The sequence below is a fragment of the Oncorhynchus masou genome, chromosome 6, assembly GCF_036934945.1.
Source record: "Oncorhynchus masou masou isolate Uvic2021 chromosome 6, UVic_Omas_1.1, whole genome shotgun sequence".
NCBI classification, from domain to species: domain Eukaryota; kingdom Metazoa; phylum Chordata; class Actinopteri; order Salmoniformes; family Salmonidae; genus Oncorhynchus; species Oncorhynchus masou.
In genome coordinates, this window is record NC_088217.1 from 55,589,376 (window position 1) to 55,604,167 (window position 14,792).

General features: G+C 41.2%; 3 protein-coding genes across 4 annotated transcripts in view; 2 read left to right on the forward strand and 1 right to left on the reverse strand.

Annotated features, from left to right (window-relative positions):
• Window positions 1-1,474: 1,474 nt before the first annotated feature.
• On the forward strand, window positions 1,475-6,419 carry LOC135542314 (beta-1,3-galactosyltransferase 6-like). 2 transcript variants are annotated; one of them, XM_064969194.1, is made up of 3 exons: window positions 1,475-1,837; window positions 2,118-2,667; window positions 2,843-6,419. In XM_064969194.1, the coding sequence occupies exons 2-3, from the start codon at window positions 2,128-2,130 to the stop codon at window positions 3,320-3,322; spliced, it is 1,020 nt and encodes a 339-aa protein (XP_064825266.1). In that variant the 5' UTR covers window positions 1,475-1,837; window positions 2,118-2,127; the 3' UTR covers window positions 3,323-6,419. The 2 variants fall into 2 exon arrangements, with proteins under 2 accessions (XP_064825266.1, XP_064825265.1); XM_064969193.1 differs by having other exon boundaries at window positions 1,475-1,788.
• An 833-nt stretch (window positions 6,420-7,252) lies between these two features.
• Window positions 7,253-10,395, reverse strand: LOC135542315 (protein kish-B). Its single transcript, XM_064969196.1, has 3 exons — window positions 10,257-10,395; window positions 9,477-9,608; window positions 7,253-9,120 (listed from the first exon to the last, which is right to left on the reverse strand). Exons 1-3 carry the CDS (start codon window positions 10,264-10,266, stop codon window positions 9,038-9,040), a joined length of 225 nt encoding a protein of 74 aa, XP_064825268.1. The 5' UTR covers window positions 10,267-10,395; the 3' UTR covers window positions 7,253-9,037.
• Window positions 10,396-13,293: 2,898 nt separating this feature from the next.
• Window positions 13,294-14,792, forward strand: part of LOC135542316 (mitogen-activated protein kinase 14A-like) — a 49,061-nt gene continuing 47,562 nt past the window's right edge. Inside the window, exon 1 of the mRNA XM_064969197.1 lies at window positions 13,294-13,907. Within this exon, the coding sequence (XP_064825269.1) occupies window positions 13,789-13,907 (119 nt within the window). The 5' untranslated portion in view covers window positions 13,294-13,788. The remainder of the gene's footprint in view (window positions 13,908-14,792) is intronic.

Here is a 14,792-nt window from a genome sequence, read left to right on the forward strand (position 1 = left end):
ATGTTCAGCAAAAATGTGGCATGCAATCTTGGGTTATGACAAACACTATGACAAAGTTACACAGTTGGTGATACAATTCATAACTTACCGAGTTAAGATGCTCTGTTTTATTTTCCTTCCATCTTATCAGAATGTGCAGGCAGCCCTGCTACTGTCAAAAGTTCCATGCAGAAATGTTTTCGATGTCTCATAAATATGAGGTGTGCAAAAATAATAAATGTGACATTAAGCATGCATTAATATTCTGTTCGTGGCCCCAGGGATTGAACCCACAATCATGGTCCTTATTTAGTTGATATATTTTTGTATTTAACTAGGAAAGTCAGTTAAGAACAAATTCTTATTTACAATGACAGCCTACCCCAGCCAAACCTGGATGACAGTGGGCTAATTGTGCACTGCCCTATGGGACTCCCAATCACGGCCGGATGTGATGCAGCCTGAATTTGAACCAGGGGCTTAATGATGCATCTTGCACTGAGATGCAGTGCCTTAGACCACTGTGCCACTCAGGAGCCCAATAGGCTATAGACTAAATATGTAACATTTTAATAGGCTATTGCAATAATTCAACATGCATGGTTGTAGGCTGCATCACTCCTTCAGCCTAGGTAGCAGATTATCTAATGGAAAATATAGGCCTATGCGTTCCACCAGGCTGTGCTCTGTGGTCCCAGGCATGCTCCACTATTGATATCATTAGGCCTACGGTTTTAGAAAATACAATTATTCTACCTTCTAGGCTACAACAACACAGTGCAATGAGGAATGTATTGTTGTTAGTACACAATTATTGTCTTGGGTAAACTGCAGTGATGTAGACTAATTTGGATAAGAGCTCAAATGTCCTTTTGAATTTAATGCGGAAATAAAGCCTTGATTATACAACCAATTGGATCAGATACAATTTTGTGGTGTTCCCCCCCAAAAAATCTGGAGTAAAATCTAATTCATTTATATCATAGATTCTCTAGTGTCCTTCTCCATCTAATAGCCTAATTGACTGAATCTTAGTTTGCAAATTACCTTGCAAATTCAAGGTGAAATTATTACATTTATTTATTTTTTATTCTTCCATCACCTTCCGAATACAAACCTCAGATGTCCCTACTTCTGATAAAGTTAATCAGGCCAGATATGCTGAAATTGACTCGAGTACCATTAGCCCGGAACCCGAGAGTAATATGATTCTGCTGGACTCGGGAAGAGTATGAAGCCCCCTGTGTACGAGTCGATGTCGAGTTCCCCGACTCTCAAATAGAATAGGCCCGAACCCACCATGTTGACTGGAAAATGTTCATTTCTGTTGAAATTCTGCTCTTTTTTCCCCCTTGGGAGGATGCCCCCGGACCCCCCTACTGGCTTTGGCCCTATATTTGCTTCTAATCCTAGAATTAGCCATGCTGGCAAATCATGTCTAGTGATTTTTATATATTTTTTTAATTTTTATTATTTCATAAGAAGAAAGGATATTTGTAGTGATATCCTATGTTTATTTGCTATTGTATTGTAATTTGATATAAAAAAAAATGATAATTTGACTGCGTGTGAACAGGGGCGAAATGAACGTAAAGGCTACACACAATGATTTGCTCGTTTGTTTCAGTTAACGATTTTATTCATTTCCACCGATCAAAGAGCTCAGGGAGTATACTGAACCAAATGGATCGCGTTGTTTGTTAGCAAGCGAATTGTGAGCAGTAAATCATTGTTCTTTGATAGCTGTTGAGCTAGTCAGTCTGCTAACGTTTCGCATTTGTGTTAGCTACAGACAGAAGCAATGCCCAGGTAACTGTCATCAATGCATTCGACACCTAGCGTTGTGTGACACTGTCAGGTACTGTAGCCCATATTCCCTCCTGTGTTTTGTTTCGTTGTTTTGATTTTGATTGAATAAGAATGCTTTCTCTCGGGCGCTTGGTATTAGATTGGTCAGGTAATGTTAGCCAGGTTGCAAACTCTTGGTGGTCTGGTTAGCACAACTTAATAGCTAGCTGTTAAATACAGTTGATCAACTCTAGAATGTCTACTTCTTTAGCTACTTTCTCTGGGAGACATTCATTGACTGCTGTTGTTCACAGACATGTTGTTTACAGATCTCTCTCTCCCCTTCTCAGTCTCCCCACCATGAAACTGGTTCGCCTCCTGTGTCGTCACAAGACGGCTCTGGCAATTGCAGGAGTCTGCCTATTTGCTGTAGTCGTCCTCTTCCTCGCCAAGTGTACCTCAGAGACCCTGAAACAGGGCCAGGTTGACCCTCCAGGCCTAGCACCCCACGCTGCCCACTCCCGGCCCAGAGCAGAGCACCCCAAGCCCCCCCCACGCCCCAAAGACCTCTCAGCCTTCCTTGTGGTCCTCATCACCACAGGACCCAAGTACACAGAGCGGCGGAGCATTATCCGCAGCACATGGCTGACTAAGAAGGACCCGGAGGTTCTAGCTATGTTTGTGGTGGGAACAGAGGGTCTACCGGCCGAGGATATGCAGAACCTCAACACAGAGCAGGGCCGACACAAAGACCTGCTCTTACTCCCCGAGCTGCGGGACTCGTATGAGAACCTGACCCTGAAGCTGCTGCACATGTACTCCTGGCTGGATCACAATGTAGACTTTAAGTTTGTTTTAAAAGCAGATGACGACACCTTTGCTCGCCTGGACCTGCTGAAGGTGTGTATTTTGATATGGGATGCGTCCCTGCTGTTGGTACGCAGCCCTGGGGTGTTGTATGTTATGTGATTTTCTTTACAGTGTTGCCTTTTTAAAACGTTTCTATATTGTGTGATATGGATAGAAACACATTTCTGTGCAAACACACAATAACATCATCTCTTCTCATCTAAAGGAGGAGCTGAAGACTAAAGAACCCAGCCGGCTGTACTGGGGGTTCTTCTCAGGCTGCGGTCGTGTCAAAACTGCAGAGAAGTGGAGGGAGTCTGCTTGGGAGCTGTGTGACTACTACTTACCCTACGCCCTGGGTGGAGGCTATCTGCTCTCCTGCGACCTAATCCACTACGTGCGCATCAACGCTGCCTTCCTCAAGGTGTGGCAGAGCGATGACGTGTCGCTCGGGGCTTGGCTGGCCCCCGTGGACGTCAAACGGACGCACGACCCACGCTTCAACACGGAGTTCAAGTCAAGGGGCTGTAGTAATAAGTACCTGGTGACCCACAAGCAGAGCCTGGAGGATATGTTAGAGAAACAGCAGACACTGCAGAGAGATGGGAGGTTGTGTAAAGAAGAGGTTAAACTCAGACTGAGTTATGTATACGACTGGAGCGTCCCGCCATCCCAGTGCTGCCAAAGGAAGGATGGAGTACCCTGATAACCCCTGACCCTGTCCATCCTCACCAATGTTTCCCCAGGCAGTATGGTGTTCTCCCTCAGCCTTGCTCTGCCGTCGTCCCCCACCTCCCCTCTTGTTCTGTTGCCCCTCCTCAACTGAAACATTTGTTGACATCCATAGAAGGTGTCTGTTATGGCAGCCCGCCTATGAAAATAATTGTATATGTTTACTTGTTTATTTATTCTGGAGCCCTCACAGACTGAAGCAAACTGGTACCACAGAATAGGACAGGAGTAGATGTATTTATTATTAACAGCATGTTGGGAGTGAGTGTACTTAAAGGAACTGGTATTCAGCTTACTGGTAGGACAATAAAGAGACCCAAGTTTGTTTATTTTTACATATCCATAATCAACGTTTCAGTGAAAGTGACGATTTTAGCCATTTTTAGCTAATTTTCCACCGCAGTCCCTGGGCAGGTTATTCAAAACAATAACAATACAGACAATCATTGAGCAGTAAACACACGCAGAGCAACATAGGACAAGCAACACGTAGAATGCAGACAGAGCAATAGCACAAAAAGCAACAAAATACATAATAGCAACAAAGTGTTTTCACACCACAAAAGCTACAAATAACATGGAAAGCAGCCATGTGATTATGTTCACAAGTGTAATTGGCCTTGAGCAATGTCTTCGTGTTTTTTGTGAAGTTGTGATAGGTGCAGTTGTGTGTGTCTGATGGCAGTGTATTCCAGACATGGGAAGCTCTCACAGAAAAAGCAGATTGACGAAAGGTGTTTTTCCTTCAACTGCCATGGGTTTGGGTTTTCTGAATTAACAAAAGTCCTGAGTGGAGGGGGAGCCAGGCCATTTAGGATCTTGCACAAGATTTTTTTCAACTCAGGAGCTCATGCTTTCTGAGGATGTGACAGTGATGATGGCTATTGGGCTTCCTATGAAGCACTTTGAGAGGCTGTTTGTAGATAGACAATGGGTTTTAATGTTGTACAGCAAGCTTGGGCCCAACTAGTCAAGCAGTATGTTAAGTGGGAGAGTATCATAGTACAGTTTTGCTACCTCAGTAGTCACAATTTGGTATGAATCGGAAAATAGCTAGGTTGAGTTACCTTTTTCACCTGCTTTTTAAAAGAGTTTGGAATCAAGTATGATGCCAATGTACTTAAAATCGGACACCACTTGGAGCTTCTCCCCTGACACATAAACACCTAGTTCAGTAGCATCAGTTGCCCTCTGTGAAGAACATGCAGACTGTTTTTTTTTCTTCACATTGAGATGCAAACATGAGTCACTGAGCCACTTTGTAACCTGGACCATTACAGTAGTGAGTTCTTGTGCAGCTTGTTGTTTGCTCTTTGCAGGCACATATCACTATATCATCTGCATACATTTGAACTTCAGACCAAGTACAGACATAAGGCAGATCATTAATGTACAGGCTGAATAGGAGGAGCCCCGGTATCGAACCTTGGGGCACGCCCACATCATAGTGTGGGCGACAGCTCATTGCTAACTGAATGACACACTTCGTTCTGTCTTCAAGGTATAATTTCATCCACCTCATTCTTGTCTATATTTACAAATTCCTGGGTCTGTCTTTGAGTGAAAGTGGACCTATTGGTGAATGTGATGAAAGTGATTATCTTGATATGAATATGGTGCTTATTACCTATTGATGAGGAACAATGGCCCAGAATTATACATTCAGAGCTTGATGGTGTTTAGAGTTGTAATTGAGGTTAAAAATGTATAATGTTGGCCTCTCTCCTCTCCCCCTGATCATTGAGAGCCTGTTCTGTTCTGCTGGGAGATTTAACCCACCTGCTGTCTGTGTTTGGTAGACGTATTTGCAAAGCCCAGTGATGCCCAACAGAGCTGTGTGTGTTTTCAGCTGAGCTTCTGTATTGGCAATTTTCCAGCTGGCATTTGGTTACTTTTCAACAAACGAAAAAATAACTGCTTCCATTAAAGATGTTGAAAGAAATTGTATGACTGTCTTCTCCTCATCGTTTGTTTAAAACATTTTGACCTATTGAGCATTTCATTGAAATGCTTTTGAAAAGTGTATTTTTGTAATAAAATCTTTATTAATTAAGCAGTTATTTGTTGGAATAAAATGCCATCTACCTTTGTTACTAAGACAAAAGCCAGCAGACATAGAGCTGTTTTGGCACAGTTTTCCAGAACTGAGATGGTACTCATATCAATATGTATACACCTATACTTATTGGTACTGTATATCTTTAATTTAGGAATAAATAGTATTATTCTACTACTGTAAGCTATATAACAACATTGTCTCAGCGGGCCTAATATGACAGTTAAATCTGGTCTCCCATTATAACCTGGTCGTGTTGACTGTTAACTGTTTCCACCATCTGTGACTGAGCATCAGCTCGCACTGGTGGTCACGGTATAGGGGAGATTCCAGGATGGGATTGGTCAGATTCCAGGATGGATGAGGTCATGGATAATGTCATCGTGGCCCTTGACAGACAGAGACAATTAAATGGGCCTTTTCGACAGATGTAGCTCCCTGACAGAGGAAGAGGAGATTGTTACAATTTTTATAGGGCTGTCAAACGATAAATGCAATCGGATTAATCGCAGGATTTGCTGTTATTAATCCCGATTTATTGCAAATTCAGAATTTGCTTAAAAGTAAGCTGTAATTTAAGATTGAAAATCATTACAATCATTTGTCTTGATTTGGTCCAAAATCAGGTACATTGATAAAGCACACTTTATTTAACCTCAACATCAACTGTTTTTAGCTCTAAATAATGTTTAGTGTATTTAAAATGCTTTCAGACAATACGATTATTCACAGCAAAAAAATATGTTGCACTAAATTTACATAAAAGGTTAACTCAAGTTGACTGGTTAACTCTGACAGCCCTATTTTTTGTTAACCATAATTGCCTTAGTATTTACTGAAGATTACAAAGTAAATGGTTATTATGTAGTAATTGCTGGGGAAAGGAATAGGACACTTCATTGAGGTATTGTACGAGTCATCTTTAAGGTAATAAATTATTGTTTTCCATTACTATTCATGCTTTTTGGCAAGATGAAATGTTATTGCCAACAAAATGCACAATAAAAGAACTCACCTCTCCTGTGGCTTCTGATATCCATTTCCTGTAAACACCTGTTGAGAGTGGAAGATAAGCAATATATAGAAATTCACACAACAGTAGGGAAATCACAATATCTCTCGCAGTGATGTCAAAACATTTATCTTATAGTGAAGTCAACTTTATAACTCTCCTTGAAACACACTCACTGTATCATGATAAACCCCCACTTCACAAAAAAAAACCTGCCTTACCTGTGTGCAGGGATAGTCACATAACAGCTGAACTGCTGCTCTGAAGAAAGAGGGAAGCTTGTGCTCTCTCGGGATGAATCTTGATTGAGGGAGAAGCTCTCGCACACACTCAGACATGCACGCCAAAGTAAAATCTTGGTCTTGTTTCCAGGTCAAGCTATCCCATCACTCGGAGTTGAATCAGCAGCGGTGTATGTGAATGTGGTGTTATGTTAAACAGGTGCATCTTACAGCTCTATGCAGGTCAAATCTGATTCCCTGTCTAATTGTCGCTTCCTCCCACTCTCCCTCCGGCAGGAGAAACTGGTGTCACAGCTGCTCAGCTCAAGAGAGAGCAGTAGGGGGGGGGGGGGGAATGTGGGGTGAGAGCAGATGGGGAATTATCCACCTGAGAACGCAGACAGCAGTTAACATCTATTTCAAGCGAGTTAACCAAATATGGATATTGAGATTCTTGGAGAAACCCTGGCCTACATAAGGTAATATTCCCGCGTTTGCGGAGACTGCATTCACGGTAAACGCAATTCGGCGATACGGATTGAATCAAGCCCTAGGTTTGTTTCGTTTGAGGAGTGTGAACATAATTCTGTAAAACAATCAGAAAGAAACAAAGGAGATCTTTCATTGCACCTTTTAAAAAAAAATCCCAGTCAATGGATCATCAACACCAGTTAACATAATAATTTCTAAAGTATACAAAACATAATGGTGAAAGCAATGAAAAGGGATATTGTCAGTCTATTCTACCCTCATCCACAATTTAACCCACCATTATCATACAAGAGTGCTTTAATGGTTGCTATCTCTCCAACAATGGGCTCCCGAGTGACGCAGCGGTCTAAGGCACTGCATCTGAGTACTAGAGGCGTCACCCTAGTTTGAATCCAGGCTGTATCACAAACAGCCGTGATTGGGAGTCCCATAGGGCGGCGCACAATTGGCCCAGCGTCGTCCGGGTTTGGCCGGTGTAGACCATCATTGTAAATAATAATTTGTTCTTAACTGACTTGCTTAGTTAAATAAAGGTTTAAAAAACATATATATAACATATATATATATACATACATGTCTACTACTTACTGTAGATTAAGACAACGCCACAATGTACATGTTATTGAGCTGTGGTCATGAGTTGCACACTTTCATTGACAGAGGTTCTCATTGCATCTTTCACTAAAATGTAACATGCTGCACTGTTAAGTTATTTTAAGTAATTTTTTCAAATTTATTTTCCCCAAAGATGACGAGTGCTATTGTCACACAACATACAGCGGGCCAGTCACAAAGCACTGGTGCAGAAATCTGTAGTGGTTTTTCCAAACAGGGAAATCATACATAAATTACAGAGCAAAAAAAGAAGAACAGAGGTTGAAAGAAAATAAGAGGTTAAGCTAGACACCAAGACATTTCTCCTATATTAGTTTTGTTTGTGAAAATTTGGCAAGGAACCAAGAGTTTACCTGAACATGTGACCTTATAGCTTTTAACTATGGCCCAAGGTTATTCCTGGTTGTTGAAAAATGATAGTGACGATAATCATGACAACGTACAACCACTTTAACGTTAAAAAATACCTTTGAATAAACAAAGAGATATTTAGACTTAACAACAATGCATGTGATGCTCTTCTCTATGGTGCTCTACAGAAAACAGCTTTTTCAAATCTATTATACTGACTTTCCCCCCTAAATATATACAACCGAAGTCTGACTTTAAACAGGAATTAATATTTTCCACATTATTTTAGGCTATTCCTGTATACCAGTCCTTTCCCCAGAATAAACCGTTGAGAATGGTAATTAGATGATAATAAAAATAATAAAAAACCTATTATTTCTGCTAACAACAGTATTAAATAAAGATACTACTCAACACATGAGCGTGCTGAGTACATCAGCATGCTGACACTACTTAGCATGCTGACATCTCCATCACTGTGATCCCTAATCCATTCCAGGTGGACCACGTTTTTGTTTCAGCCCAGAGCTAACACACCCGATTCAACTAATCAATGGCTTGGTGACTGGTTGAGCAATTGAACAGTAGAATCAAGAACAAAGAATGTGCACCTCAAGAATAGAAACACTGTTCTATAAGATCTGTACAGGAAACTCAGGGTAAACTGGATGACAGTTGTGTCATGCAGGGATTGATGATGTCAGGTTTAGAAGAGTGCAGTGAGCTACAGGGATCTTATTTACCTAATGTGGGGCACTATTGGCTTATCCTTATCCTTTACAGGTCCTGGGTGAATAAATTGGGAGTGTTGGGCACACATTGTCCAAACAGTGTCCATGGGTGGCAAACCAGCACAGGCCAATCCAGCCCAGCCAAGCCTGGCCATGTCCGGTCCACTCCAGTCCATCCTAGTCCAGTCTGGTCCATCCCAGCCTGACACTGTCACTTTAAGGAGACCAGGTACAATGCCATCGTCAGACAGGTTATCGCCACAGCATGGTGGAGTCTAGTCCCAATCACTGCAGCTGAGAGACGAAAGAGAGAGGGAGGAGAGAGAGAGAGAGAGAGAGAGAGAGCAAAAGAGACCAAGGAAGACAGAAGGGAGACAGAGAATGGGGGTGCAAGACAGAAAGAGATTGAGGGATACAGAGAGGGGAGGGATACAGAGGGGAGAGAGATACAGAGAGGGGAGGGATGGACAGATAGGGGAGGAAATAGAATGAGGGAATGAAGGAGAAAAAAAACAGTACCTCTCTGCTTCAGACTACGATGAAACTGTAGCATAGCTTTTTGGCTGTAGTTAGAAACACAAACCCAGTATTTATATCCCATTCTTCTATTACATAGATGGAAATTAATACTTGATTGATTGATGGCTTACCTTTATAGAACACCCCCCACACACCTTTCTTTTCTGAGAGTAGCCAGCTGTTGAGGCGAGGCACCTTCTTGAGGTATGCACATGTACAGATGAACAGAATCCCAAATACCACAATCCCATCCAACGAGTACACTGAGGAGAGGAGAAAAAAAAACATCATTTGGTCTGAAGATGACATCTGGAGATATGGATGGTGGTTCAATTTTCGATGATGAACTACCATTGCCTTGGATATTTTAATATTTTATTGACAACAATAGATTGACAGATTGTTTCTTGTTGAAGCTAGCACACAATCACTTCTTGATGTCTACAGCAATGGTGAAATACCATTGCCAGTGAAACCAGTTTGACAGCTAGGCTACACTTGATACCTGTATGATTAGCGTGCTAGATACCTAGCTATGTCAACATCAATTACACAAGCAGGGTTGATGCCAATAATAGCTAGGTGATTTATAAACGTCCCACCAATCATGTCACAACATAGATAGCTAGCTACCAAATGGGCGTATTAGAATGCAAATTGACGATGCACTTTTCAGTTCATAAATCAAACTGTTAGCAAATTGATGTTGGCTAGCTACAGTACGGTCTGTAGCCACGTCTACAGAACCATATGGTAACTAGCTAGCAAAGTAGCTGGCACAATGATAATTAATCGAATCACAAAGGGAGAGCTAGCTAACTAAAGCTACAGTATCGCTAACGTCTGCTTCTTTATTTTGAAAACAGTGCATCTCCTGTAAGATGACCTATAAAACGTCACATCAAACTTACCATTTGTCATGTTTGCAGTTTGCTGTTGTCCAAGACTGTGTTGAAGTCTCAGTTATTTTCAAAGGTCCATGTTGTTGTCCAATGTTGTCCTCCTTCCCTGTGTTCGTCAGCAGCCAGCATGACCAATCGAGTGACAACTAATGGATGGAAAACAAATGACATATCCGGGTTCATCAGGACAGAGCAATGGAACTCAGATATTGTGAGTAACAAAGCCAAACCAAAGATGGTTTAGAAACTCTGTGGACAAACTGGGTTAGTAATGTATTTTTCTTAAATGTTTGTATTTTTAATCTACGGTCTCCTCCACATGAAAGGGACAATTCACACCAAAATCAAAGTTGGTCAGGTGATTTTTGTCCCAGCCAACTGTGTATCAAGGAGAGATACAGTATATTTAAAATATCTTGGAGGGTTATGGAGCTTCACAGTGGAGTGTCTGTAAGAACACTAGGATCTCAGTTCTCAGCGGACTATTGTTGCACCCATAAAAATCTGTCAGTTTAAAGCTAGAGATATTTGTTTTTCTGCATGGGCTGCGTCTCAATCCACTTAATCAGCCTATGTTGGCCTTTCACATATGTGCTGGACGTTTTGGCCTACTAACTAATATGACCCCTCTATGGAAAGATGAGACTCTCACAAAGCCCAGTAGGACTGGTATGAAGGTACCGGTTTAAAAAATGAATGGAAGTATGGAGGTTAAATATCTGTTAAAAAACAAAAATATTTCCTCATCTTTCTTATAGCTTCTAGATATAGGACAGACACTTCCAAACCTTATTCCTTATGATACATTTTTTTTCTCTGTGTTTCCATATCTTAGCTTAGTAGAACCCATAAAGATGGATGGATGATTTTTAAGCAATAATGCATCCAGGTGAAACAGGGGATGAACTTCAGAAGGTAAGGACTATGAACTATATTACACATTCAACATGTTCAAACACTACATGCTTCCAGTCTATGAGGTTGCCAGACTGATTGATTGGAAGTAGTGATGTGCAGTTCGCAAACGATTTGATGCGTTTTTCCGAGTGACATGTTATTTTTGGTCATTAGTTTGTTTGACCTTGTGGCTGCAATGAATTCTACAGCAGCATTAATATGCGCTCCTCTGGCTCAGTGGCTCAGGATACAGCACTTGCTCTGACCCACTGTCTATCCGACCAACTATAAGCACAGAAAAATAAATCATGCTCCAGGCAACGTAGAGAAGAAAAAGACATGTTTAGAACTGATAATTGATCGCATGGTGCAATAATTAATGCAATGAATTGATTATTATCGATGGACACAGCTTTGTAGAACCAAAACATGGCCTACACAGCTCAACTCGAACTCTAGTACGAGTCGTTTGGGGGGCTGCAGTTTGCAAACAATATTGTGTTAATCTCCCTGGTCAAGCAATTGCATTCCGCCAAGAGTCATTCACATTCTAGTCCGGTTGTGGCCATAGACCTTGTTTGAAACGTATCAATAAATAGTCTTATTTGTAGGCTATGCCTAGAGATCAGAAATGTACATTGTTTGAAACACACTTTTATGATTCTCATTCACAAATGACAGCTCCAATAAGCCCCCTATGGCGAACAAGAGGCTTGTAGAATTCGTTCAATTCATTAATTTTTATTCATCGTTCGCCGGTAGGGGGTCCTGCGTGCTCTGAGCATTACTGAATCAAATTAAAGAAATGAGTCGAACGTTTTGTTCTTTTGACTGAACGAGTTGAAAAGATCTGAGTCAGTAAAAAGAGCAAACTTCCCGTCACTAATTGGAAGCACGTGAGCCTAATTAAGGTGTGTTGGGGGAGGACGCAAGCCTCGTACGAACCATCCTGATCTTGCTCTATCCGTGTAGCGAAATGGAATGTGAGCTAGCGAGATCAGGATAGTTTGTATGAGGCTAGGAGGACATACAGCCCCTGTAGAAACCTGGAAATGGGGGTGAATGGTGGAAATGTCAATCAGGAAATGTGTGGATTTTCTACATACTGTATATAAAGCTAAACAAATAGGGTGTAATGAGTGTCTCTGATATAAATGTATAGCATGCGTATGCTAATCGTTAGCTGCAACCTAATTAAACTAACAGCTAGGCCTATGATTACTGCAAGTAAAAATGTATGCAGCAGGCTCGTTCAGATGACAATTCAAAATATTGGGGAAACATCAAGATAGTAAGGCCATCATACCACTGTGATATATTAAATAAGCCCAACGGGTCAGTCACTTGCATACATATATTTTTTTCAACATTTCACAGTTTCTAAACCTGTCTTTGATTTCAACATGTAGCCTACAGTAAAGGGCAAAGGATATTAGGAATTACTACATATTTCAGTGGGATTTCCCTATAGGCAAAACTCAAATCCCGCGAGATGTGTGAATAGGGACGGGGTAGCACTTCAGGGGCTTATTAAAACTGATTCTGTTGCAAAACGTTTCTTAAACGGAAGTAACCTGAACAAAACAGGTAGGGCCCTACCTGAGTTTGTTCAATAGAAAAACATGTTTTTTTTTTCAACTGTTTGGACTAATGATTACACCCAGTTCACGGTCCCTCTCAACACAGTCAAGGGGCCCGTTTGAGTGGCTGAAGTAAACGACAGTAGAAAAATGTCGAGGAGTAAAGTTGGGGAAGGTGCAGCGGTGACAGCCGCAGTCAGACACTAATGTGGTTTTTCAACATGGCAGTGTTGCAATTGTTTATGAAAGTGTTTTTACATTGTACAGTCAATTAGTGAGAGAGAAACCCAAATATCACTGTTATTTGTATATATCCACTGTTCGACATGAATGGCAGCAACGTTGGTTAATTAATAATGCAGGGGTGGCTTCAGGATGAAGTTGGTGAAGAGCATAGAGATAGAGGACTTATCTTTATATTTGTATATATTTACTTTTGTATATATACTTTAAAATGGCAGAAGCATGGTGGAAGCCCTCAATGTAGGCCGTTATTGTAAATACGAATTTGTTCTGACTTGCCTCGTTAAATAAAACAAAAATGGGGCTGACAATGCCAAAGCGTCCCTTTGGCCACTCGAGGACTCTATTATTCTCTATGGTGAAGAGCAACTGCAAAAACTTGCAGTTGACTGCAGTCAAAACGTCATGACCTTTGATCGCATAATTTTTGTGAAGTTCATGTTGTCAGCATGTAGGCGCAAATCGGGCAATTTTTAACCACTTAATGCAATGCATTTTGAAAGTCGACTTGACAAAAGTGATCCGCTGAACGTACCCATGAACAGGATCGCAATCTGCAGAGAGGAGAAATCAATCATAGCTCACTGTGTTTCGGGCTCTGCTGTTCAGTCATAGCTCACTGTGTTCAGGCTCTGCTATTCTCATGTAGTGCACTGGATAAAGTTTGCACGGTCCGGAATGCGCGAGACCAAATTCGTCTATTGGTTGGGTCAACAATATTTATCGTTGTATTGAGTTTTAGGCACCACCAGCATCACTAGTACCACGCAAACGAGGAAACCGAAGTTACGACGGGCTTGTTTGTCTGCATTCTGCAGGGAATGTTTCCCAAGGAGAGACCCACTTTCTACCGACAGGAGCTCAACAAGACGATATGGGAGGTCCCGGAGCGGTACCAGACCCTGTCCCCGGTCGGCTCGGGAGCCTACGGGTCCGTCTGGTAGGTACCTTTCCAGTAAATCAACTATATCTACGAGAACTATAGCCTGCTTAGTGAACTCTGCTCCGTCCTACGAAATATATACCATCCATATTACAAGTATATAAACTAGAGCTACTATAGAGTTACCCCGTTCATAGACGTGTATGCCCCTATTGACGGTATAAATATTCTGACGAAGTTTTGCTTTCCCTTGCGGTACGGTTTTGGAGAGATAAGGAACATAATTTTCATATCAGTTAAAAAAAAGGTTAAATTACTAAAAGGTTAAATTACTTTTAGGGGCGTAAATAAGATTTTGTTGGGGGCTCCCACCTTGTAGCAAAACATTTTTAGTGACCCCCCCCCTTGTCAGCAGAAAGAAATTGAATTTTTAAAGTTAATTTCCTGCAATTCTACACATTTTGCCATGACTTACAGTGCCTTGCAAAAGTATTCATCCCTCTTGGCGTTTTTCCTATTTTGTTGCATTACAACCTCCAATTTAAATGTATTTTTATTTGGATTTCATGTAATGGACATACACAAAAGAGTCCAAATTGGTGAAGTGAAATTAAAAAAATAACACGGTACACAGCGTTGTACGAGATCTTCAGTTTCTTGGCAATTTCTCACTTGGAATATCCTTCATTTCTCAGAACAAGAATAGACTGGCAAGTTTCAGAAGAAAGGTCTTTGTTTCTGGCCATTTTGAGCCTGTAATCGAATCCACAAATGCTGATGCTCCAGATACTCAACTAGTCTAAAGAAGACCAGTTTTATTGCATCTTTAATCAGAACAACAGTTTTCAGCTGTGCTAACATAATTGCAAAAGGGTTTTCTAATGATCAATTAGCCTTTTGAAATGATAAACTTGGATTAGCTAACACAACGTGCGATTGGAA

Excerpts from the sequence above, each read along its gene's own strand:
- LOC135542314 (XM_064969193.1), top strand. Across the intron at positions 2,668-2,842 it reads CTCGCCTGGACCTGCTGAAG|GAGGAGCTGAAGACTAAAGA; the intron begins GTGTGTATTTTG and ends TCTCATCTAAAG.
- LOC135542315 (XM_064969196.1), bottom strand. Across the intron at positions 9,121-9,476 it reads GTGGGGGGTGTTCTATAAAG|CTGCAGTGATTGGGACTAGA; the intron begins GTAAGCCATCAA and ends TTCGTCTCTCAG.